This window comes from Oculina patagonica, chromosome 13, assembly GCF_052425735.1.
Source record: "Oculina patagonica isolate OP01 chromosome 13, crgOcupat, whole genome shotgun sequence".
Lineage (NCBI taxonomy): Eukaryota > Metazoa > Cnidaria > Anthozoa > Scleractinia > Oculinidae > Oculina > Oculina patagonica.
The window spans coordinates 20,905,640-20,932,519 of NC_135770.1; the positions used below are offsets into that span (position 1 = coordinate 20,905,640).

The following is a 26,880-nucleotide window of genomic DNA, read 5'->3' on the forward strand; positions in this document are numbered from 1 at the left end:
TTTTGTCTTTGTGGCTGACTGGAAAAACACCTAAAAATTATTATGGCTCCCTTCTTCCTTCAACAACAATTTGCTTTATATCTCCATCTTGATGCACTAGGTGCATTAAGTGCAAGAAGACCTATTCGCCAATTCTAGTACTTTTTATCCGAAAAGCATTAAAATCTTCCTGACAGTGTCCCTTTTAACCTGAAAAGCTAAGGAAACTTAATTTTTGGAGCTCGATGGCCGATTAAAGTTCCAGAACCTGCAGAATCACTAAATATAACTGACTACAATGGAACTGACACTTACCTGCTCTAAGAGACTTGAAAGACTTGTTCACTCAGCAAACAGAACACTTGTGTCAAAGCACGATGTTGTGGGAATATTTATATCGACGTTATCAGAACAGCCTAATTAATATCATCCTGTTTTTTCAACAAGTCAACTGATTAATCTGGTACAAACATTCATTACACCTGCGACACTATGTCTACCTTCCAAAATTCTTCCTCTCAAAGCACAGTAGGGAAGGAAGATTCTGCCCTCATGTCGGCTGACTATTCACAGCGGTGTGATCTAAAAAATACTTTGGTAATTTCCCATAATTGTATCGGAACTCCAGAATGCGCGCCAGTAATCTAAAGCTTTTATCCTGTTTACTAGGTGAATGAAATCATGTGATATTTTGCTGACTAAATGAAAGAAATTAATTTATCTCTGAAAGGGGCGGGGTGCTCGTCGTCTCGCTTAGGGGTGAAATTTCGGATTTTGGTCTCATTTAGGGTGTTCTGGGCAAAACACCAATATTTTTAGCCGTCAAGGTCTCGTTGAAGGGTTGCACACGAGGACATATACAAATATAAATTCTATTTTTAGTATTCTGGTATCTTTTAGAGATAAAAAAAAGAACGTGCGCCACGCCCAGATTGGTTTCTTTTAGAGGTTCTTTTCAAAATTTCCGATGAGCATCACCACTCATTTCATATGGAAGCCCCCCCTCGGGCAGTAACCGCTTTCTGTCTTTATTGTTTCTGTAATACCTTGTTTGTTTAGTTGAACCAACGTTTACCAGCATATTTGTGACTAAACAGTGATAAATGAAAAAGAAATCCGTTTGTGAAAACTTTGGTCATAGCGCTCCTTTGATCAATCACAAACAGAGGAAGTTCTTGTTTTAATTGTTCTTTTTTGCTACAATGATTCATTACACTTGCACGACACTATGTCTACCTTTCAAAATTCCGCCTCTTAAAACGCAGTGGGGATGGAAGATTCTGCTTTCATACCGGCTGACTATTCGCAACGGTGTGATTTAAAAAAATACTTTGGCAATTTCCCTCAATTAAATGCGCGCCAGTAATCTAACGCTCTTATCCTGTTTACTGGGTGAAGGAAAACATGTGATATTTTGCTACTAAAGAAAAAAAAAATTTTGGTTAAGATATCGTAAAAAAGTAATCCCCGTCTGTGGCAGAATAAACATTATGATACGTCAAGATGCATAAATCAAGCTCTTAAGGCTCCAAAAGAAGAAAACATCGTGATTACCAATAAATGGAATATCACAGTCAGCTTGCCAATGCTGTCTACCCAGACTGCCATTCGGTCTTATCGTTCATGGTTTATGCTTTTCACAGGGTCGACATTTCTTAAATTAGGTGTATACCATTTAGCTAACTGTTTCCGGTATGTAGGAAGTCTAATTAACGTTCAAAACGAAAACATTAATAAAAAAAACTCCAGTGGTATTCGGTTGTTTTCTTGGTTGGGGGACCGCAAATTTAAGAACGACTATTAGCACGTTTTAGCAGGTTTCGTCCTGTCCTCTGTGACAACCTAATTGGTATAACGAAGCGCTGTCTATTTCGGTTGGTCAGCTAATTTGGAACGATTCAAAGGCAACATTGTAGTTTCACACTGAGATTTTTACTATCAGCTCACTTTGATTCGTGTTCAGGATGCGCAGTACTCCAAAATAAACTTTCAGAAAGTTAATTCTTTTGAAAGTTTTTGAGTCAGTAATATTATATTAGGAGACGTTCTGGTCCCCAGAGCTGCTTGTCCCTCTTAGCCGGCTGAGCCTGTGCGAAACAAGTGGCTCTGAGGACATATGAGGCGCTTTCCATTTACATGGAATTTTTGGTGGGAATGGAACAGTACAAATCTGGCAATCACGTAAAAGGAACGGAAAGAAGTTTTTCCTTTTGAAAATTCCCGTTTTGATAGAACTGCAAAGAGCCTGGGTAAAAAAAAAATATGGTGATAGAAGGTGAAACTTTTCTACTTTATCTTCCTTCTTCATGAAGCCTCGAAGAAAGTTTAAGGGGAGAACCCTCGCTCTTAGATAAGAAACGTCCCCTATTTACACTCGAAAGGAATTTTGGATAAATTTGAGTCGATTCAAAGGGTACTGAATTTTAGGGTTCTTTGGTTCAGTTGCTGACCTTGCTCTGCAAACGAACGGTCTGGTTGTGGCAAATAGGACAGTAAATTTTCGGTCATACCGGGAAAACGGAAAAGAGGAATACATTTGAAGGTACAGTGGAACCCCGTTAATACGGACACCAAGGGGACAGGCCAAATTGTCCGTATTAACGGGGTGTCCGTATTAAGCGGGGTCTCAAGAAAAAGTCACGGATACATGTTTTATCGACACAAAGACGAAGGCAAACGTTTTTACGGCAACAAAACCTTGTTTAATTATACTGCCACTGTAACAAATGCAAACTGTGAACTCTGACTAAAATTAATAGTTTTTACGAAAACCTTTCGATCTAGTCATTTTTCAAACTAAACTTTAATAAACTCAACAGTGGAATTATTTAAAAATTTTGCAACTTAACTATATACAAGAAATAAAAAACATTTCAACAGCAACAGAACGTCTTCTATAAAGTTTCCTTTGTAACTGAAACTCTGACCGTAACCGTTCTTAAACTCTAAAAACTCATTTGAAAAAGTCGGTAACTTTACTTTGCACGGAAGCTTTTTAATAGCTTGCGACACAACCAGGCGGACTATAGATTCGACAAAACCTTTGCAAGGCTATTTGCCGTTTCCGTTAAATTTTCACTGTTAAGGTATTCTGTCAAGTCCTCCAGCATGGTCATTGCTTCTCTCAAACAGTGTCCGTTGTCCGAATTAACGGGTGTCCGTAAGCGGGTTAATTGAAAATGAAAATGTATGAGGTTTTCGTCGGGACAAACAAAACTGTCCATAATATCAGGGTGTCCATATTAAGCGGGTGTCCGTATAGCGGGGTTCCACTGTATTCCTTTTTTTTTTGAAAATCTTCCAGTGCAAAAACCCGTTCCATTTAATTTCCCACCGAAACAACTAATTTTTCCACACAAATGTGAAGCGCACATGATTTTGGCTAAAGAGGGACGAGTGGATCTGGGGACGAGAATGATCAGAGGAAATCAAAAACTCAAAGGTATTACTAGCTTTACTTCAAGTATCAAACTATCGGTATGTTTTCATTTGCCTCATAAACAGGATGAACGCTTCAAATTACACGTTTGGAGTTTAGCCACAATTGTGGGAAACTGCCAACGCATAAAATATGGTAGACTAGACGGCTCTTTGGTGACCTTTTGTGCTAATGTTACAGATATTTTGGCAGCAAGAGAGCAGAATTTTCTTCAGCCCACTCAAAAGGAGGAGTTAAGTTCAATGTATCTTTGTAGCAAAAAGATTTGACCAATCGTCCTGTTGAAATAGGATGTTAATGGACATCTGTGTTCCTGATCACATTGCCAGGATGACCTCGTCAAAAATACTCCCTTAGAGCGGGTAAGTTCTTTCCATGGAAGGATTTGTTCATGTTATTGGTATAATTACATTGGCCATCTAATTCAAAATATTGTAGACTAGGACGGCTCTGTAGTGACCTTTTGTGTTAATGTTACTCGTAGTTTGGAAGCAGGCGAGCAGAATCTTCTTCCCGGGATCTTCTTCTACCCACACAAGAGGAGGAGTTAAGGAAGGAGTTAATGGATATCTGTGTTCCTGATCATATTGCCGAGATGGCCTCGTTATAAATACACCCACAACGATGTAATTTAACATATTAAGCATCCAGCTTGTTGAGTGAACGTGTTTCGATTTTCCCTCAGAGCAGGTAAGTTCTTTCCACTGTAGGATTTGTTCATGTTATTGGTATAATTACACCGGCCATAGACTAGTAAATGGCCCAGCTCACACGAGTCTCTCGTACCTCAATTGGTTAGAGGCTCAACCGGTATCTGGGAGGCCATGGGTTCGATTCCCGTCGGGGACTCAGAATTTTTCTTAGTCCCATGCTCGTGTCATTGTTAAAAAATACATCTTTATTATTTAAGGATGTGTTTGTTTCCTTAGCTTTTCCAGGATTTATGCCTTCAAATGTCTGCTTTGTTTTGTTTTTAAATAGACAGCCTTAACCGTTCCACTCTCAAATGGCGTACTTTATCCTCGTCATGGTGATCCTGCTAAGTTCTACATCGGCAAGTAGCCATGTTCATAAAAGCGACGAGCCAATAAAGGATTCTTCGTCACGACAGGTATGTATCTGGGTCACGGTTTTCTTTACTGAAACATGGGCAGGACAAATTAAATCGCCGGAAAATTTAGAACAGCCGTTCTTGTATGGGGGGAATCTTTGTTTACAATATTTGCCTCTTTAGCATAAGCACTTCACTTTCTGATCGAGCTGCAAAAATATCAATTCTGAATAATGAAAGTACATGGGACGATTAACTTTCGCTATAAATTTCACGCAGGATTGAAAGCTTGATATTTTACAAAGAATGTATGGGGCTCATTAGCGTTTTTACCACCCAAACATTTTGCAGTTTTTGAACGCTTATATCTCCTTGAATATTTCACATAAAAAGCTGAAAATGTCGCCGATAATTAAGTTTCACAATCTCTTTAAATATCTGGAGTCACTTTGTATATAGCATGATGCCTTCTCGACCCTTCTCTATGCAAAGTCGTATGCTAATGAGGCAAAATAGTATAGTACTTATATTACCCGAGCGGATTTGAGACTGAATTTTTCTTTTTATAGAACAAGGTCGTGGATTTCACTGTACACATCCGCGAGGCTGGAGAAGAATACAACGAGAAGATTGAGGTTGACCCAGACAAGCAAACAGAATTGTTTGAAGTTCCCGCTCACCCTGGAGTGGACCGCAGTGATACCTTACATGATTTTAAACACGTGAGTTTTTTATTTTCATTTTCGCTCTTATATTATTTCCACTCATTCCACTCGCGAAATTTTTCAGTGGAGGAGTTGCTATACTTTTATTCTTTGCAAACCTTGCACACGTTTGTTTCGGGTATTGTTTTTATATCATTTATTGTTAAGGAGGCTCGATGTAGTTTTTTTAGCCGAAGAGTGGTTGTTTTGAAAATTAAAATTATCTAGGAAGCCAATGTTCGATGTTTGCCAAAATACAACATAATGATCAAATATGACCAAATTTTATTTTTTTACCCGTCACTGTGTCACAAAGGTTACCATAGCAACCATTGACGTTTTCTTTTGTTCTCAAACAAGCTTGATTTTCTCGAAATCTAGATTGACTCTTGGTATTCATTTTTTTGATATGTTCAAGTATAGTAGATTTACTACCTGTACACAAAATTTTAGGAAAATCTGTAAGAGCGTTTTAGAGTAAATCAAGAATGAAGTTTTTGGTATTTTCTTATAATTTCTTACAATCGGAAGTCGATATATTTTAACAAATTAAAGCAAAAAGTCTTTCGCTTTTAGTTAATGGTCTTTGATGGTGTAAGTATTTATATTTCAGTGAGAGTAACTGTGCTCAAATAATACGAAACAATTTTAAAGCGCCTATTTTATATTAAAACGGTGTTTTTCTGAGAATTTCATTCTTGATTTACTTGAAAACGCTCGTACAGATTTTTCTAAAATTTCGTCAACAGTTAGTCAATGTACTAAACTTTAACATATCAAAAAATAAACACCAAGTGTCAATCTAGATTTCGAGAAAATCAAGCTTGTTTGAGAACAAAAGAAAACGTCAATCGTTGCTATGGTAACCGTTGTGACTAAGTGACGAGTAAAAAATTAAAATTTGGTCATATTTGATCATTATGGTGTATTTTGGCAAAAATAGAACATTGGCTTTCTAGGTAATTTGAATATTCAAAACAACCACCCTTCGGCTAAAAAAACTACATCGAGCCTCCTTAATCAAGACTTATACTTTTCTTGTGACATTTTTAAACAAACTGGAAAAAAACAGGAACTCGGTATCTGGGAGGCCATGGGTTCGATTCCCATCGGGGACTAAGAATATTTCTTTGTCCCATGCTCGTGTCATTGTTGAAAAATTCATCTTCAAACAGGAACTCGTTAGAAAGCAAGTCACGTGACTGAACTAGCGTTAGCTCGTTTTCAAGCCACGCGTTTATCTAAGCTTTTCTTTGTGGTTCATGATTCTAAATGCTGGGAATTCCCTTTCCACTGCTGAGAAGCTATCGCTCTGACCGTACATGCTTACAGGATGATTGCAAACTAATAAACATTGTGTTCTCAGAAACTTATTTCCGTGAGAGATTAATTCAGTCAGTCAGTCAGTCAGTCAGTCAGTCATTCAGTCAGCCAGCCAGCCAGTCAGCCAGCCAGTCAGTCAGCCAGCCAGCCAGCCAGCCAGTCAGTCAGTCAGTCAGTCAGTCAGTCAGTCAGTCAGTCAGTCAGTCAGTCAGTCAGTCAGTCAGTCAGTCAGTCAGTCAGTCAGTCATTCACTCAGTCTTTTACCTCAGATATTATGGAGTAATATTACTGTTGAAAATCTCCGCCTTTAACGCAAATTGTTTATACTTACTACCACAGAATTTGACCATGCTGCGATTCCCAGACAGCAAAATGTGCTACATTTTCCCTCTGATGAACGAACAATCGACACCTGAGAAACTGATGAGAGATCTAAAGAAGGCCAAGCAGGTGAGAACACATCTATTTCAATAACGATTCTCTTAAAAATAAAAACTCTCTTCCTCTCTCGTTTACCTACCCCTTGCAAGACTTTGGCATTTACAACTCTGTTGGGCAGTTCCATAGAGAACTAACAACAAGTCAAACCAACTTGTAGATACTCTCTTAATTATAACTCAGTTTTACAGATCTTGGGAGAGGTAAATTTCCAGATTTAAGCGTCATTAACTACAGCCTCGGGGGTACTCTCCGAAAATGTGGGCGATGGTGTGCGGCGCACTTCCTGCCCGAAATCCCTACCCTATTTCAGATCAAGATAAATGATTTTCCTTACTCTATTTTAGACTTGACCTGCACTATATTTTTATACTACATAACCGCTATACCAGTTGTTCCTCATTTTGTCTCAGCACGCGAGAAAATTACTTCACGCGAGTAGTCGCGACACGCGAGCGCAAAAAAAAAATGAAAGACTATAGACAGTCGCGTTTCCTCGAGTGAATTGAATTGATTTTATTGCGCGCTCGCCTGTTTGCCCGCTCAACTGACCCTGCGAAAACTTAGGGACTGCCCTGATTTCCTTTGTTTGAGGAGGTTTCATATCTACTCGTTTTAACGTATTTTTCGTTTGTTTTCATCAGATGGTTATTACAGAGACCAGGCGGGTGGATACTACGTGGATTATTGACGGTGAAGTGACTGATCGTTCTGTACTCAGTGATGAATTAGCAGATTTTTGTGCACAGTATCCGATATACCACGTGAGAGAGGCGCAGGAGACTCTAAAAGTGACAGGGATTCAAACAGAAGGTGAGGCGATAGAACTTGCAGTGTTCATTTAATTCAACACTCTCTAGTCGAACCTTGAATCTTCTCAAGGTACGAAAAACCTTTGATAGCCTTCGATAGAATGGGTTACGGTGGTGAAGGTACCCTTACAAAGATCAAAGCTTGCACAAATATGTTGGCAAATGTTGGTTCATCTGAAGCAAAGCTATTTCAAGGGTAAATTCCAAGTCCCTATGAAAATTATGCCGGAGGCCAACCATGCTCTCCTATCATAGGGTTCCAAAAGTCGACAACGAAAGTAGCGACAAATTTTAAAGGGTTGTTTGTAAATTCTGAATGCAAGGATACTCTAAAAGTAGCGAACAAACAACACTGGATAATTGAGATATCAAGGACGATAGATAGACTTTTGTGCTCTGATGTTAATTCTTTTCCATAACTAATATCTTCTGGGGCTTTCTCTTTATGGAAAAACAAAATGTAGTTCTGTTTATACTCACTTTTTGTGTCGGTGTTGTGCATGTTTTAACTGCTGGATCGAACCATATAAGGTACACAGTATAGGCCGGCTCGATTTCCAGCCGCTTTTCGGAAAAATGAGCTCGCGCTTCTTCTCCGCGGGGAGGAACGAAGACCGGACTCGATATAGCGGCGGAAATCAAGCCCATTACGTTTTAGCTACCAAAATTAACAATCCCATAGATCTTAAGTTGCGGCCCTCAAGAAATAATGAAAGGAAAACTTTCATTGCTAAATCCAAAAGTTGCCAGCTTTGTTACTTTCTTAACTTCATGATCAGTCCAGGATCGTTATCAAATTTGATAACCTCGACCAAAACAAACCATCAACCAATCGCTACTCAAATTTTCGTGCACGCGACATTATTGCCTAGCAACAGTATAAAATTCAATATGGCGGGCGATGGGGCGCAAGGAAAGAGTACTGAACATTACAAAGCAATGTTTTTGAATGAATTTCATGCTTGCATCATAGTATTGAATAAATTGATGATATTTTCTCTTTTGGTGGATGTTTTGCATGACCTTCGATTTTTTGGTTGTTTTGCAGAAAGAGCAAACCGAGTGCGGAGGCAGACTGGGAATGGTCTAAACGGTACAGCACTGTGCCCAGGAGGAATGGACCTCAATGCAGCCCACCAAATATGTCCCGAGCCCGCATTGGACTGTGAGACAAATATGAGCTGTATCAAATCCCCCAAATGTTCTAACCGGCCTTTCCTTATGTGGGGGCGTCGACGCCGGTCATTTGGTTGGGACGGGGGTTGTTGGAATGAGCACACCACTAGGCTAGTCACAGTGTGCTGCAAATATGTTTGCAACAACATTGGAAACTCTAACAACGGAACAGCAGAGATTTTTGAAAGACTGTGACTGTCAGAGGATAGTTTTTGGTCACCACCCCGCCCTTGAGCGTGGCGAAGGGAGTTTTCGCGACGGTAGTGATTTGACATATTTTGTTTTTGACGGATGTAAATAAAACGTGAAAACGACCGGAATTCCTTTTTTTTTTAATCTGATTGTCTCGCAAGAGACGATCTGCTGTTACCCTGGGTGCCAGAGGGTTTTTTTACGGCGACAAAGAGCGGCGAAGCCGCGATCGTTGATGGAGTGGCTCACAAATACTGTCTTTCCTGCAAAAAAGAAAAAACGCTCTGGCACCCAGGGTAATCTGCTGTATAGCCGTAAGCCGTGATTTACCATTGATATTAGAGAGATTAAGCTCCACGTTTGTTTTTCCCGCGAACGGCAAAACACCAACTTTTGCTGTTTGCCGTTCAGTGCCTTTCTTTTCGTCAAAGCGAGTATTTTCGTGTTTGGTGTGAATAAGCATATTATTTTCCTTTTTCTTATGGATTTATTCAATAATAGGAGAAAAAGTAAACAGAATCAGCAGCATTTTGATACTTGCTGTTTTCCGTTAGAACGTGAAGCTTCTCTAATAGTTTTCCGTGAAACGACAATTGAGTTTTTAGTTCGCATTGAAATGTGAACGATTGTTGGAGTATTTAAAACGAAGTTATCTCGGCAATATGATCAGAAACACAACTGTCTGATAATTATTACATCCTATTTCAACAAGGCGATTGGTCAAATCTTTTTGCTACAAAGATACATTGGCATGACCCTGTGAGCCCAGCCTTCCTTAACTCCCCCTCTTTGGGTGATTAAAAGAAGGTTCTGCTTGCTTCATCATCATTTTATTTTATTTGCCACTTTAGAATAAATACATACAAAATAACTAAAATAGATAGGGCGAGGAGACCTCCAAGAAACCACAAGGCTTATGGGGGAGGCCACCTCGGGTTAGCAATAAGTTAGTAATTTCGCTGTGAATGTGCAGCTAGACCAATTTCAGACTCATTTTATTAGAAAACTAATTATATTATTTTTAAATCGAGGCAGAAGCACCTCAGTAAATCCTTTTCTTTATCCTTTGGTAATCAAACATTGAAACAAGTCAGTGATACAAAATTCTTAGGTGTCTATATTGATGAGAATTTTACATGGAAATATCATATTAACTGCTTGCTGCCAAAATACGTGTTACATTAGCACAAAAGGTCACTACAGGGCCGTATGTGTAATCTGAAGCGTTCATCCTGTTTATATGGCAAATAAAAACACACAATAGTTTGATACCTAAAATAAAACTGGTAACACGTTTGAGTTTTTGATTCTCTCTGATTATTCTCGTCTCCAGAGACGCTTGTCCCTCTTAGCCGAAATAATGTTCCTCAGAGCCATTTGTTTCTCGTGCACAGGTTCTGCCTGCTAAGAGAGACGAGAAGCTCTGGGGACGAGAATGTCTCTCATATAATTTTCCTGACTCAAAAACTTTCCAAAAACGTTCCGAAAGTTTAGTTTAGAGTACTTCGCATCCTGAACACGAACTGAAGTGAACTGATCATAGAAGTATATCAGGATGAAATTATGATGTTGCCTTTGAATCGTTCAAAATAAGCTGACCAACCGAAATAGACGGCGCTTTTTACCAATTACGTTGTCACAGAGGACAGCCCGAAACCAGTTTAACCGTGCTAATCATTCTAATTTGCGGTCTTCTCACCGAGAAAACAACTGAATACCATTAGAGGTTTTTAACATTTCCGAAAACAATTCCGGGAAGCTTTCCGACAATTTTGCTTCCAAATCACCGGAAACAGTTAGCTAAATGGTACACACCCACCCGAACTTAGCCCACGTCGCAGACAGTTTTAACCGCTTATATCGAAGATTTTGTGACACGTCCGGCTGCAACGTAGGCTAACCCGTCCTAAGCTACAACCAAACTGAATAAAAGTAGCAGGATGGATTTAAAAAAACGCTTTGATTACAACATCTTTTAAATGTATCTAAACTTTAGTTAAGCATGAGGTGTTTAAGAGTCCCCCTTACCCCCAAATCAATGTCGAGGTCGAACTGAACGAGATGTATGGTAAACAATATGGTGTGAAGTACGTCTTTATGATACCACAACTTTGAATTATTGGCGAAGGGAGGAAAGAAATAGGAAACCTTCCCTACACTTTTTGGCCATGGTTGTTGGTGGTCTAGAATATCCCTCTCTGAAACTAATATTTAAGAGAGCGTTTAGCCGATGAAACAGGAATATCAGAAAGAAATCAAACAGAAAACTTATTATTATTTTCTGTCACAAAGTATCTTATGTCTTCATTAGCCTCGATCGAAAACAGGATGAGAGCTTCAGATTACTGGCGCGCGTTCAAGGGCTCAGCCACAATTGTGGGAAATTGCCAAAGTATTTTAGATCGCCTTGATGTGACCTTTGGTGATACAACTACTCGTTAGCCAGCTTGCGAGCAGAACTTTCTTTTTCCCACTTAAAGAGGACGAGTTGTAGAAGGTGGTGTCCAAACCCTTACCCTTTCGTATATCTTCGATAGCAAATTGGAACTCCTTTCCCCTACCTACAGAAGAAATACTGTATCTGTTTTTTTTCTCCTTGAATAATCCCTTTAGATACTTAATTTTTGAAAGGTCTTTTTAAATATCTAAATGATAGTTTTTCCTACCCTTTTACACCCCCCCCCCGGAAGGTGCTTACTGTTGGATCTTACATATTTCGCGCCCTTTCAGATCCCTTAGGAATTCTATTACATCATTAGCTTTTGTTTTTACTTTTATATTTAAATTCACGGCGTCGTTTAGTTAGTTTTCCGTCATAGTGTTGTACGAGCTGTAGCGCAGTTTTCTGCAGTTTTCGCCTGTTTTATACAGATAACCACTTTCGCGGCCACAGCGCCAAAAAAATGTAAGTTTGTTTATAGTTCGTTTTCGCTACCTTGTAATTTGTGCTTTATAAGTTTCTTTATTTTGCTTTTCAGTTTAAACCTCGCTAAAGACCTCGCTAAGGACACTGAACTTCAATCTAAATATACTGTTTACTGTGTGAGAGTTTACTATTGTGTGGTTTACTGGTCGCGAGAATTTATTTCGCCTTATGGCAGCTACACCTACTGTAATATATCTTTGTAGAAAAAAAAACAACAAGTAAGACAGGAACTTCCTATTTTTGTAGTAAATCAATCGACTTGTTGAAAAAGCAGGATGTTAGAAGACCGGATTTTGTTTCTGATAATTGGTTATAAATACTCCGGTCCAAAACGTCGTACGCGTACTTCAACACAAGCGTCCCGTTTGAGTCTTTCGAGTCTCTTGGAGCATGTAAGTGATCTTTCTATTGTAGTCAGTTTTATTCAGTGTTTTCTAGAATTTTTATATGGGCCAAAAAACGTTAGGTTGTTCAGAAAATTTTGTTTGTTGGTATGCTTTTTTTAGCCGGCAGCAACAACGATGTAGAACGTATTGCTATGCTAGATATGAATCACGCTTTGGATTTGAGTTAGTTGATTTGATTAAATCCTACCTTCAAATTTATGTTTCTTGTTTTTAGATAGACAGACTCAACTGTCCCAATCCCAAATGGCGTGCTTTTTCGTCGCAATCATATTCGTCTTGCTAAGTTCTACATCTGGCAACCATGTCAGTCATAAAAGCGACAAACCAAGAAAGGATTCTTTTTCCAAAGAGGTACGTTTCTGTTTTTATTTCATTGGCATAATGTTTAATACACGAATATCGTCTAAAAAGCTAATTTTCTTTTTTTACACAACAAGGTCGTGGATTTCACTGTCCACATCAGCGAGGCTGGAGAAGAATACAACGAGAAGATTGAGGTCGACCCAGACAAGCAAACAGAATTGTTTGAAGTTCCTGCTCATCCTGGAGTGGATCGCAGTGATACCTTACATGATTTCAAACAAGTAAGCTGAACAATTTAATTTTCCCTCTTGTTTACGATCATTTTACTCGAAAAGTCATGTGAAGGAAAAGTTACGTAAACTTGCCTTTTAACAAACAGGCATTTAACAAGCAGGAACTCGGAAGTCTGACTGATAATGGCGTTGGCTTGTTTTCAAGTTACTACAAAGGGGTTCCCTAATTTGCACGTTGTGAAAAGTTTTTGCTCGTTTGATATAGAAGCAACCTGAACGTACGTTTTTCTGGGCTCCATATAGCTTTTTTTCATGTAGTCATGTTTACAGAATGATTGCGGCAAAATGTACTTTTTTCCAGAGGTTTTCTCCATTCTGAGATTTCGATGAGATTTCACGCTGTAATGATTCAGTTTGCTTTTATCAGTTTGCTTGCCATGCATAGATGTTACTCCAATCATTTCCTCTGGTTTATGTTCTTTTTCACCTTCTCTGTTAACGCGAGCTCTAGAATTTTGCTCTCAAAACTTCTCTCTCGAATACTTAATAATTAATTAATAATATGCTTATTATTCCAGAATTTGACCATGCTGCGATTCCCAGACAACAAAATGTGCTACATTTTCCCTCTTTTAAACGAGCAATCGACTCCTGAGAAACTAGTGAGAGATCTTAAGAAGGCAAAGCAGGTGAGAACACGAAATCGATTTTACTAACCGTTCAGTTAAAAATAATTAGTGAAAACTTCCTTCTCTCTATCTTTGTTTAGACTTCTGGCTTAATAGACGAAAAACACGATAGGAAAACACGTCAAACGAACTCATTACTAAATAACTAGTGGTCCGTATGAGGGCAGGAGATCCCAACCTGAAGGAATCAACAAACGTTATTTCCTAATAAATCCGTGTTCACAGCCTGAATAAACTGACATAAATCTTCCTACGCTTTTCAATCACTCGCAACGAGAAAAGACATCGAAAAGATCCAAACAAGACGACCACACGAGAGATTCATCTGCTCACACTAACATATTTTCTTTTAATCAGATGGTTATTACAGAGACTAGACGAGTTCATACTACGTGGATAATTGACGGTGAAGTGACTGATCGTTCTGTACTCAGTGATGAATTAGCAGATTTTTGTGCACAGTATCCGATATACCACGTGCGAGAGGCGCAGGAGACTCTGAAAGTGACAGGAGTTCAAACAGAAAGTGAGGCGATGCAAGTTAATTACCCGGGGGGGGGGGGGGTACTCAAAAAAGTTTTGTACGGGGAGGCTCCGCCTCGAGCTCTAACCCCTTACCCCGTTTTATATACCATTTTTACAGAAATTGTACCCCTTTCGTATACCTTTTACTGAAAAAGATACCCCTTTCTTATACCTGAAAGACATGGCATAGACTTAGAACACGACGTTTTCTTGTCATTTTCATATAGCGCTTAAAAAGTTGAAATAATACAGCCATAAATTGCATCTGTTCAAAATATTTTAAAAAAGTCCCTTTGAAAAACCTAAATGACAAATTTCCATACCCTTTAGTATACCTAAACTTGTGAAATCCCTCCCCTTTTATATACCAGAAGCCTGAAAAAGGTACCCCTTTCGGGCGGAGCCTCCCCGTATAGGCCATTATAGGGAGTACCCCCCCGGGGTTAATTTCAGCGTTCACTCCAGCCCTACTCGAACCTAATCTTCCCACTGTAAGAAGACAAGCCGCTTTGAATCGATTAAAGAAAACAAGGCCGCCATAACAATTGATGGTCAGGGCCTCTCTCCGACGACAAGGGAGGAAAAGGAGAGAGGCCCTGGAAACGAGGTTGAAAACACCCTTGTAAGACCAGAGTTTGTACAAATATGCTGGCAAATGTTGGTTCAACTGAAGCAAAGCTCCCGGGGGGGACTCCCATATGAAAGGGACGGGGATGCTCGTCGTCTCACTTAGGGGTGTAAATTGATTTCGGATTTTGGTCTCGCTTAGGGTGTTCTCTGCAAACTGTCATTATTTTTAGCTGTCAAGGTCTCGTTTAGGGTTGCACGCGAAGAAATAACCAAAAAGAAAGAATTTTCATTCGTTATATTTACTCGATTCATATAAACAAAGTCTATTTTAGGGGTCTTCATAAGCTTCCGACGAGCATCCCCGTCCCTTCTATATGGGAGTCCCCCCGGGGGGCAAAGCTATTTCAAGGGTAAATTCCAAGTCCCTATGAAAATTATGCCGGAGGCGAACCATGGTCTCCTACCATAGGATTCCAAAAGTAACTAGCCCCGAAATAAGATTATCGGCAACAAAAGTAGCGACAAAGTAAATTCCGAATGTAACGATCCTCTGAAAGTAGCTAACTAAAAAAACAACACTAGAGAATTGAGACATCAAGGATGATATATCGACTACCGTAAAATTGCGGTTATAAGCCCCCCCCCCCCTCCCGGTTATAGGCCCATCTATCTGGCAACAAAAAATACATCCGATTATGAGCCCTCCCGGATATAAGCCCCCTTCTGCCGGATGACAGTACTAAACAGGGCTAAATGTTGCTTTAATATGCGTTTTTAACTTAAAAACGTATTTCGATCAACACTCCCATGGCTCGTTTCGAAACGTTTTTTTATTCCGCTTATAAGCCCTCCCGGATATAAGCCCCTCCGTTTATAAGCCCACCCAAAACCCCTTACGAAGTTGTATAAGCCCAGGGCTTATAGCCGGAATTTTACGGTATTCTGTTTTGATGTTAATTCTTTTCAACAACTTATCCCCTTTTGGTCTCTCTCTTTACGGATAAACAAAAGTAGTTTTGTGCTGGTGTTGCGCATGTTTTCACATTTGATACCACTGTACTCAGGCTATAGTAGGAATGATCGGCCCAAATGCCCAAATGCATGTAACGACCCCCGGCCCCTTAAAGTGCTACTATGACCAAAATTTTTGTTTTTCTTTTCGACTTTTTCTAAAGTCAATTTGTTCAATAAGTCTATATTTAACTAGCGCGCTAGAATTTAGAACGTTGCGAGCGATATAAACCTTGAAATAGCTTGCCGAAAATCGTGGAAAACCCGTCCGCCATTACTCGGACGTCTAAAGTGAGCCAGCGACTGTACTGAAAAGCGGATTTACGCATGAGTTGGATCGTGACGTCATATGCGCATCGTCGCTTCGAGCTTCGAGTGTTCCAAGAGAGAATATACTGAGAATTAAGAGGGTTATAAAGTATATTTTCTTCGACAAATTCTTCGTCTAGTTTGCCCGGTGGCGAAACCGAAGAGAGCCGCAACGAAGAGACATTGCAATTTAGCGGTATCGTTTCTTATAATGAGAATTTAAAGCCGTTTGCCGTCGGTCTAAAGGGCAATGTTTGTATGCAAATACTTCAATTATTTCATTCGATGAGGTTTTGGCGCTGTATGCCTACAACGAAGCTGTCGTCTTCTTGTCCGATCGAAGCACCGATTCGAAGAAGCCTCGAAGAACGAAGAGGAACGGCGATTCACGGACTACATACGTTTGAATACATTGTATGACGAGAAAAACGTAATTGAATAGTTATGATTAAATGTCTGCAATGTTTGAATTAATAGAGCTGCATATAAGCTTACATGTAGGTTGCTATTGCCGTTTGCGAAGGATTGAAATGATCTTAACTGTTGTTTTCATTCTTGTAATCTATCATACACGCCATGGGCATAATGAGCTAATTAGAAATCTATCTCAGCTGTTTATTCCGAAAAAAAGCTTGATAAACATGAAATAATGTAAAATTTATACAGAAAAATTAAAGTCAACAAGATGGTGCAGGTGATCAATGGATTTAGCTCCTTGAGTTTTATACAGTTTTACCTTCCTTGACTACAATACATAGTATAAACCTTTTTAAAACTAAGTGTTTTAATGGGTGATAACACTTCAGACATCCAGCTTCAGCCAGCATTCAGTATTCCTGTTTCTTAAAATAAGAAAACTATTTGAACACTGTAGAGTCCTTCACTCTATTTACTGACAATGTTATGAAACTGACCAACAAGTAGCAGCAAAACTGGGTAGGAGTAGGTTTTCTTATTCATTTCACCCATTTTTTTCCTTTTGGCCCCATGATTTTTTGATGATACAAATAACTGAAACAATATATGCACAACATGGGAGCAAGTAAAATAAGGAGTTTTAAGCTCATAAACGGGAACACCTGGACCTCGAACAAACACTGGGACCTTGATCAAACGTTTCCAGTTTTGAACCGGCATTTAAATGAAGCCCGCGTTGAGTCGGGGTCTGGCGTCTACTCAAGAAAATACGGTATCATATGCAATATGACAGTGGCTCTTTCTAGAGAACACCACTGGCAGTACATTGTGCATCTGCAGTATGTGTATGTAATTGAGGGTTCAATTTTGGGACTAATCTTGTGTCAACTTAACGTGACTGTAAACAAGCCAGCTCCGTGTACCACCCTAAATAAACAGACACCCTATTGGAGACAGTTTTCTCCTTCCATAAGGGATTAATTCCCATAAATGTGCTTCTAAATGTGCTCCCTTGATGCAAAAAGGCAAAGTCCGCATGCAAGCCTAGTTGCCCATCAGGCCAGAGCATATCTTGGTTTAAGTAGGATTAAGCAACCTGGATGAGATGGAAGTACAATTGCATCACAGGTTTAACCTCCCCACTCCCCCCACATACATGTAATGACACTGGTGTGGGCTCACACCTGAACGGCTTGATTCAGAGTCTTGCGCACTGACCATTAGGTCACCGCACCTAAATCAATACAACTACCCCATTACTATGACAACATTTTTATTTATGGTACAGGTTTGACTGTATTTGTTGTCGGCTTCAGAGTTCGTGTATACTCTTTAAATAAATATACATATATAATGGTTGCAGGGGTCCTGCGTGGCCTCAAAATTACCCCCTTGTTACAAAAAGGCAAGGTCTGCATGCAAGTCTAGTTGCCCATCAAGCAACTTTATCCTGGCTAAGTAGGATTAAGCAACCAGGAGTATTTCTACTTCCCCCCTGGATGAGATGCAAGTATAAGCTCATCAAAGGTTTACCCCCCCCCCCCCCCTCCCCCCTCCTCACACCATCAATTTGCCGGTTCCCATTCTACACTTGGAGAGGAGGCACCATGAGAGTAGTCTTGCCCAAGAACACAGCACAATGACACCAGTAAGAGTTCACACCTGAACCGCTTGATCCGGAGTCCAACAACTTACACTTAGGCCACTGCACCTCAATCAATACAACATTTTTATTTATGGTACAGATTTGACTGTACTTGTGTTAGAAATTATGATGGATCAGCAGCTCAGGAGTTCTCTGGCACATTCACATGATTTATTGTTGGCTACTACATTCTCAACTTATGAACAAAAAGAGCATGCCAAAAATAAATATATTGCAAACTTAAAATAAAGAGTAGCTAGGATTTCAACAGTGCTCTGTTGCACACAGCATAAGTGATTGGCACAGGTCATAATTATAGCTCATGGCCCCTGTTGTACTTAAATATAATAAAGATTTACTGAGTAAAATCCGGATAGCATGTATGTCTCTGAGACAGGCTAACAGTGTTCTATCCTGAGTTTACTTCTCAGAAAATGTTTATGAATACTATTCTAAGTGCACAATGAAGTACAGTCAGTACTGTAGTGTTTTACATTGCATGGCAGAAATAAGCAAGTGACCAACACTGAAGACGTGCTGGTGAGTTTATTAAGACTGCAGAGTATACAGAGGACTATAATGGAAACATTCTCAGTACATATAATCAGTAAAAAGATATTGCTAAGCTTTGCATCCCTTCTGTATGTACTTTCACATAATGTACCGCCTCGTGCGAATTTATTTAAGTTTATTTGTACAATAGAGGATATAATTCAGAAACATACAGGCCGATTTGTCCAAAAATTACCTTTTTTGACATGAAGTATTTACAATTAATTTAAAAATGACTATTCTAGAACACGAGCGCTTGAGCAACAGAAGTAAATTTATACGCCACTCACCCAATGTTTTGCTTCTAAAAAGTAGCGAATACCGTAAACTCACTGTAGATAATTCGAAGCGTTCTATTCTATTCACTTCCCTTGGATAGTTGAAGAAGTTAACCTCACAATGGTTGCAGGGAGAAATATCTATAAAGCATTTCCAAGAGTACAAGTTTCCCTCAAAGTTATCAGGCGATCTATTATTCATCTTGCGTGGTTTAATAGTTCGGGCGAGTTAAGATGTCACGAAATTCCGCCTCTTGAGTTGTTTTCTGCCACTATGTTGTGCAAAAGTGACCTGGAGATGCCTTGAAGTATGTTTAAAAAACATTTGCGCAGTAGATAAGGCTTCTACATCACTACAGATTAAAAAGAAAACCAATGTTTTTCCAGATCGGTCACTCCAGACTTCGAAGCAGCCATTTTGTTGATGCGCATATGACGTTAGCATGCACTCGCCCCAACTAGTTCCAGATCTCTATTTGGTCCTCGGACATTTTTGAATCTAGTAATGGCGGCAAGCCGAAGTCGAAGTTTACGCGTGAAATAAGTGGTCTTCCAATTCGAATTTGAACTTAAAATTTGGCAAGGTTACTATTTAATGTAAGTACTTTCCAAAACCGAAGAGAAAAGGGAAGGTAAAATTTTGATCATAGTAGCACTTTAAGTTGCGACACTGCAAAAATAGCAAAAGGAAAAGGTTCAGTGCTAAATCCAAACGTTACGAGGGTTGTTACGTTCGGAAATTTATGGTATTTTCTCTTTGATAGATGATTTTCATTTGGTTCTTTTGCAGAGAGAGAAACTGATCGAGTGCGAAGGCAGACTGGGAGTGGTCTAAACGGTACAGCACTGTGCTCAGGGGGAATGGACCTCAATTCAGCCTACCAAATATGTCCCGAGCCTGAATTGGACTGCGAGACAAATGTAAGCTGTATCAAGAACCCCAAATGTAATATGCGGCGTTGGGTCCGGAGTATGCCGTCATTCTTTCATTATGGTTGGATGGCTCGAAACCGTCGTCGTCGATCACGATGTTGGAATGAGCACACCATAAGGCTAGTCACGGTGTGCTGCAAATATATTTGCAACAACATTGGAAACTCTAACAACGGAACAGCAGAGATTTTTGAAAGACTGTGACGCGAGTATATTCTTGGATCAAGACAGTTTTTGCTGGTCGTGATATGACATATTTTGTTTTTTACAGATGTAATAGAGAGGTTAAACATGACGTTAACGGCAGACGGCAAATATAACTTCTGATTTTCAGGAGTTCTTTTGTTCTAACCCGTAAATAAAGCACACAAAAACGGAATAACGTCTCCTACTATTCATTGCAAATACAAATAATTTCACTGTACTGTACATACAACTAAAGAGAGACGGCAAAAGTTTCATTTTTGCCGTTTGTCATTTGCCGTAAACGTCATGCTTAACCTCTCTAATGAGTCCTTTTACGGCAACATGGTACAAAATCCGCCATGTTGGAGGGCAAGCTACACTCTGGGACATTCCAAAACAAAATTAAGTCAAGCATGATCTCGAAGCATGACTTGTTGAAGTCGTTACGTTTGGGTGTCCCAGCGTGTAGCTTGCCCTCCAGCGAGGTGTTATTTTGTACCATGTGACCGTTAGCTGCAAAGGGTCCATTAAAACGTGAAACGATTCATCGGGATGTTTTTTTGGATTATTTTCTCGAAGGTTTGATCTGCTATATAGCCGTGAGCCGTGATTTACCACTGTGTAATAATTTTCCGTGAAACGAGAAATTGAGTTTTTTGTTCGCATTGAAATGTGATTTTGTAGCCGTCACTTACAATCACGTGAAATGAGCATGTACTCATGTGTACTGCATGTAAACGCGTGATTTTAAATAATTTTAAATCGAGAGATTGAAAGAAATAATTGTCAGTCTGTTTGATTTAAATTAATTATCCATCAATATAAACTTTATAATAATAGAGTTTGTAGTTATACAGGTATTAACGTGCAGTATTGTAATAACAAGCTCTAAGAGCCATACATATATACGTTCAGAGGGGGACAGTGTCACTGGACGAAACAATGGATTTACTTAAGTTTGAAAATTGAGCAAATATGATGCAAATTTGGGCATCTAAGTTGTATAAGTTGTTATACCTGACTCACTGTGCGTGGCAGTTGAATGAAGACCGCTGCTGACGAGGCAACGAGGCATTATGATGGCCTATGCTGTTCTCATCGAAAACTAAAAGCGAAGCCTTATGTACAGACTGATTCTTCTTTTTTGCACTGTTAAAGCATTTACCTTAAGGTTACTATTGTTAGCGGCTACTAATTTTAGCGATTTTAGCGAGTTGAGTAAAAATCGCTAAATTTAGTACTCGCTAAAAATTGTCTCGGTTAAATTTACTACTCGCTTACTGAATTTAAGTACCTTCCCTCCCACCCCAAAAAGAAACAAAATAAGCATAGTCAACTTGAAAAATTCTTTTTAAAATAGATGCAGGTAACTTTGTTCTTTCTGGAATGCAAATGTTTTGATAAATTTCAAGTGAGTTTGTTCTTTACCCGGGGTTCTTTACTGAACATTTATTTCCATCTTAGTTATATGTTCATTACAGCAAGGCGCCCAAATGTGTGACCACTTTTAATTTATTCACATTCTTTCGTGCAGATTTAATCCAATCAAAAGTCAACTGCAAGCTATCCACGGCTTTCGATTGGATTAAATCTGCACGAAAGAATGTGAATAAATTAAAAGTGGTCACACATTTGGGCGCCTTGCTGTAAAAACAGGTTTACACAATATCACTTACTTTTTAAAATTTTCGGAAAATCGCTGAATAAAATAGTCGCTAAATCTTGCTCTGAAAAAATCGCTAAAATTAGTAGCCGCTGAAAATAGTAACCTTAAGGTACTAGTTTGTTAAAACTTAGCTAGAACCTAGAAAACGGCCCCGTGCAATTAAAATGACGCATTGTCTCTCCCGAATGTTTGTCTCTTACAACTGCGATCAAATAAGTAGTAAAGTAGCACATTGTCATGGAGGTCAAAATAAGACCAACAACCAAGTGCTTCCGCCATTTTTTCTTCCAAACTCGCACCACAGCGATGTTTAAATATGACATTTGCAGCCAAAACGAGAATGAATTGAAGACGAAATCGATGCTAAGAGCGATGGAAACGCGAATAAAGAAATCGTAAATCAAATGCATGTCGGCGAAGGACGGACTATTGTTGTTGTACATGAAACTGTACAGCTGGATAAAGCCGACCGCTGCTATCAACGCAGTCGATTCTCCGAGAATCATCTGAATGCTCATGTCGGCGATAAAGCGCATGCTTCTTGGGGTGCGAAATTTCTCAGCGCTCATGATGGTCTCTGTTCCGTCTCGTTTAATCTTCTTGTAAATAAAGTACCACAGATAATCTCGCACAACAATGGTTAACCTTTCTAGTAGGTCTACAGAGCCGTGTGCGAAGCTCAAAAGAATGAACAGTCGAAGACTTGTGAGCTCTGCTTGCATGACACGGAAACCGATAGCAGACGCAGTGTACAGAACGATTAACAGCACGTGCGCGTCGCCCGGGTGAATGAAATCGATTCTTTGAGCTGCCAAACGCACGATGACCTTTGGAATAGCCGTTACTAGAGGCAATGCGCCAGCAATGACAGCCCTGTAGGTTTCGTTCTGACGATTATAAAAAGGAATGAGGCCATAAACGATGCCATAAGCAATTGGAACCCCAAAGGCTAATTGGGCTGCGAGGATCGCAGAAACCTTGATAATTTTCTTGAGCTTTCTGGATCTTTCAGTTTCGCTGTTTTTAGCAACTTCTCTTCCGACAAGTAAAGAATTTAATAGTACTATGAATAGAAATAAAGCATTCAAAGGAACCATCTTCCAGGACTTATCGTATATTCCGTAAACCTGAAGGTAAAGTCTGTAGCAAGTGTCCAAAAAAGCAGCCAGTAGATTGAGAATCAACAGATTGAGTTTCTTTACTAAATGCCAGCCAAACATTGTGATTATGAGAAGAAATGGCCACATTTGGATCACATATGCTTCTGTGGTATCAGCAGTCACAATGATAGCTTGAATGTAAGGAGGAATCGTCTTCCAATGGCCATTCGTCTTCTGCTCGTAGCAAAGATCAACGGAATTGAAATCCAAAACCAAAATTAAAATAGCAACCGACCCGAGAGCCAAACCTCCAAGAATTTGAATACAGAAGACATCTTTCACGGCCTTCCAAAGCGACATCCACCATTTTGCCGGTCGAGATCTTTTCCAGCCCATTTTGCTGTCGTCTCCCGGGGGTGGATCGTACTCCTGAAAGATCGTATCATTGTTTCTGAACTTCTTAAAGTCCTCCAAGGGATCCTGGCCTCGTATCAAAGGATCATCTTCAAGGACTCTAGCCTGTCCCTGATAAGACTGAATCACTCCAGCGGTGAAGGTTTCTGCTAGATATGCAAGCACGCCTTCGAACGAGAATGGAGTCGTCGCCATCTTTAGTAGTGAGAGTAATTCACAGCGAAACTGTCTCGTTCTTTTGGTATTATCTGTGTTTCTTGCGTAGCAGCGCGTTAGTACTCCCCACTCCTTGAAATACTAAGCGTAAAGACTGAGAAGTAAACAGGCCGGACCATATAAGTTATGTGCTCAAGATAATTTGAGAAAAATGAAATAAATTACGATTAAGGTCATTTACTATATTTTTATGATTTCAGTTTCAAGAAAGAGTGAAAGTATGACAAAATATTCCTGATCCAAGTTGATTTTATACAAGAACAAGGCTTCTTATTCCCTTTGGAACAGTTCGCATCGCTGGTTTCCTTTCTTGACCTCAGTCACGAAGCCTGCACAAACAATTTTGGGAAATGATGACGTTTGAATGTCCTTTTTGTCATGCCTATTTGCGTCAAGAATTACCAAATGTACATACTTCTAAGAAAGGCTGATAATAGAAAGAGTACTCAGTACTAGCTATAACTAATTACCTGTCTTTCCAGTTGAATATCAATGATAAGAGAGAACCAGACAAGCCATTCATATATGGAGGCATCTTCTTGAATTTCCGGAACTGATTATGCAATCATTTACTCTCTTGATATTATTTATGCCACTCGCGTGACTTCTTACGCCATCCGTTTAATTTTATGAATAGCGAAGCGCGCGAGGTCTAAAAATAGAATGCAGTGATTATACCCATCGTAACTTGATTAAAAATATAACACAAACAGCGGTGATAAACATTATGAAAAATCGCATTTTACTAAACTTGACGTTTCGTATGCTAAGCTACATACATTTTCAAAAGTATGACCGTTAAAATTTTGGCAACTCTTTATATATTATTATGAAAGGGGTCTGGAACCTAGACTGAGACAATTGATCTTCAGCAGTAACTTAATATTTACATTTCAGTTAATAAAGTAACAACCTCTCACTGCCGACATTGGCATTTAAAGAAGGTTGTAGTTCTTGAATGTATAAGGTCTCCTTAATTTTGCAGTGGAGGAAAATTAAACTGGGCGCACAAACAAAAAAAGAAAGTTTCAAACCGGAACCGAGGAGCTAATCCGCACACCAGCTTTTTTGCACTTCCATTTACCCTAATCCGTTTTCCTTTATGCTTCCTTTTTCGTTTGCTTGCCCCTAATGACCCGTTCCCCTTATCAGACGCGCCTACAGGGAATCATGGTAGTTGTATTTAGCAAAACATGCATGAGTTTTGGGAACGTTGAATACGATTACCATGATTTCCTGCAAGCGTGCCTCATAGAGGGAATTGGCCATTAGTGAGCCTGGAACAGACAATCAGTGACAAAAAAGAACCACACATGCAGACAAGAAGTGTAATTTTAATTTTATTTACCTAAAAAAATGCCTATTCATTACACAACTGAACTAAGAATAATAAACCAATCAGGATGTTTTATTGTTGGTCCAATACTTTCTAAGTGATACATAAAGAAAGATTGTAAATTTTATTTTTCTAAGTGTTAGACCTCAGTCGTTTAGTTGTGTTTGTTTTCTTTTTATATGTAATAATATGATTTTTTAAATCATCACGTGCCGGTTCAATGCCTAAAGTTATTTCATTAAATCTTTGTAAACATCACAAGACAGGTGTTAAAGGGACTGTGTCATGGATTTTAGCCAAATTTAGGCAAGGGAAATGACCATCAAATTCGGTGAAATATAAAAAATAACCTCTCAAAACAGTAAAGAAACATTTCAATAACACAGTAAATACAAATGAAGGTACGGATGGTCAAAACTGATGATGATTGAAATGGATTTCGAAATGGGTTTTTGAAATATTGTTGGGCTGAACAGTTTTCAAAGTTAATCTTGTTTGCTTGTAACTTTAAATTATAACGCCTGGGAGACACATTTGGTTGCAATGAAGCTATGGTTTTGTCATTGAGTTCCGTAGAAGTAATTTTTTTTCAACCATTAAGTTTCATAGTGAGTATTTAGCAAAACTTAATAAATAAACTTAACTCAGCCATGACACAGTCCCTTTAATGTCCTGTTGTTTTCTTTTAATCTTATTTTCCGATACCATGTCTTATGTCATCCTTATACATTCCATCGCGTCTACTGTCTTTTTCACACGAGACTATATACCGCGACTAGATTGGGCGCCACGTGTACAAATTAAAAAAAAAGGAAACAAAAAAACAATAAACCTTCCATTTTAAAATTATGCGAAACCATGTTCGTCAAATAATCTCTTATTTCAAAAACTACAGTAGGACTAACAAAATTATTGAAACCATGTATTCGAAATTTAGATTCGTGATTAAAACAAGTTCGTCCAACGTATGCAATGTCATTATATCAGTTGCAATACAAAATGCAATATTTAATATTTTTTTCTTCCATTCAGTTAATTATATTATTTAATTCATTATCCAGAAGTTATTTGAGCTTAAATCTTAGTTTTTTTATATTTTAATCTTTTTAAATTATATTTTAGGTATACGGTAAGTTAATTTTTACTTTTTATGAGGACCCTTTTTATAGATAACAGTTAAGTTGGTTATATCATATAATTTTTTATATCATATAATTCAATATATCATAATTCATTCATACAATTGATTATGTGATAATTATAATGAATCATGAGATGTAATTCGATGTATCATAAACTAATAATATGATATATCGATTAATATCATATAATTCATTTTACCATATAATTAATTTTATGATATAACAAATATCATAAAATTTAGTATCTCATTATCTCATTGTAAATTGTATGATAAATGAATTATGATATAACGGATTATATGATGTAATTAAACATATGATATAATGAATTGTGTGAAAGTAATATATAATAACATACCATAGTATAAGTGGAAAATTGTTTAAATCATGAATCTAAAGTTTCAGAATGTATGGTTTCATATAATTTTACAAGCCCTACTGCATTGTTTGAAATACAAGTTTTTTTTTTAGGAACATGGTCTCACATAATTAGAGAGAGAGAGGTTAAGCGAGATTGTGAGTCGGTTGCGTGCAGATCAGTTTTTTATAATTCATTTAACCATATAATGAATTTTTTTGATATAACAAATATCATAAAATTTATTATCTCATTATCTCTTATCACCGAACTTGTGATTATATAAAATTGTATATCAGACACAACATTTTAGGAGTGGATTTTCCTAACCAGTGAAGCAAAATGTAAATTAAAGGAAAGTGTCTTCTATTTGACCCTAACAGAATGCTTTAAAAACGAGTCGAGTAATTTAACTTTACTTTTATTACTCATGGATCTTTTTCACGGGTTAAGTAAAACCACTCTAGATCTGGATTAACTTATTCCATTTGTAGGAGCAGCGAATAGGCCTGCTAGAATGTGATCCTGTCCTGAAACCTAACTAGAGTGA

General features: G+C 38.6%; 5 protein-coding genes across 7 annotated transcripts in view; 3 read left to right on the plus strand and 2 right to left on the minus strand.

The window, feature by feature from the left end:
- The window catches only part of LOC144634244 (uncharacterized), a 132,154-nt gene extending 131,757 nt beyond the window's left edge, over positions 1-397 (minus strand). For both annotated transcript variants that reach the window (XM_078493146.1, XM_078493145.1), the window contains exon 1: positions 295-397. The gene's annotated coding sequence lies outside the window, so the exon portion shown is untranslated. The remainder of the gene's footprint in view (positions 1-294) is intronic.
- LOC144634241 (phytanoyl-CoA dioxygenase domain-containing protein 1 homolog) overlaps positions 1-26,880 on the plus strand; it is a 115,909-nt gene that overhangs the window by 27,977 nt on the left and 61,052 nt on the right. The gene's annotated exons all lie outside the window — the stretch shown is intronic.
- LOC144635326 (uncharacterized) lies at positions 4,005-9,237 on the plus strand. Its single transcript, XM_078494438.1, has 6 exons — positions 4,005-4,108; positions 4,400-4,529; positions 5,039-5,191; positions 6,836-6,946; positions 7,579-7,747; positions 8,795-9,237. The coding sequence occupies exons 2-6, from the start codon at positions 4,425-4,427 to the stop codon at positions 9,115-9,117; spliced, it is 861 nt and encodes a 286-aa protein (XP_078350564.1). The 5' UTR covers positions 4,005-4,108; positions 4,400-4,424; the 3' UTR covers positions 9,118-9,237.
- On the plus strand, positions 12,382-20,195 carry LOC144635327 (uncharacterized). Its single transcript, XM_078494439.1, has 6 exons — positions 12,382-12,432; positions 12,666-12,798; positions 12,885-13,031; positions 13,562-13,672; positions 14,030-14,198; positions 19,776-20,195. The coding sequence occupies exons 2-6, from the start codon at positions 12,691-12,693 to the stop codon at positions 20,114-20,116; spliced, it is 876 nt and encodes a 291-aa protein (XP_078350565.1). The 5' UTR covers positions 12,382-12,432; positions 12,666-12,690; the 3' UTR covers positions 20,117-20,195.
- LOC144634885 (uncharacterized) lies at positions 21,881-23,582 on the minus strand. Its single transcript, XM_078493931.1, has one exon. It carries the CDS (start codon positions 23,471-23,473, stop codon positions 21,896-21,898), a length of 1,578 nt encoding a protein of 525 aa, XP_078350057.1. The 5' UTR covers positions 23,474-23,582; the 3' UTR covers positions 21,881-21,895.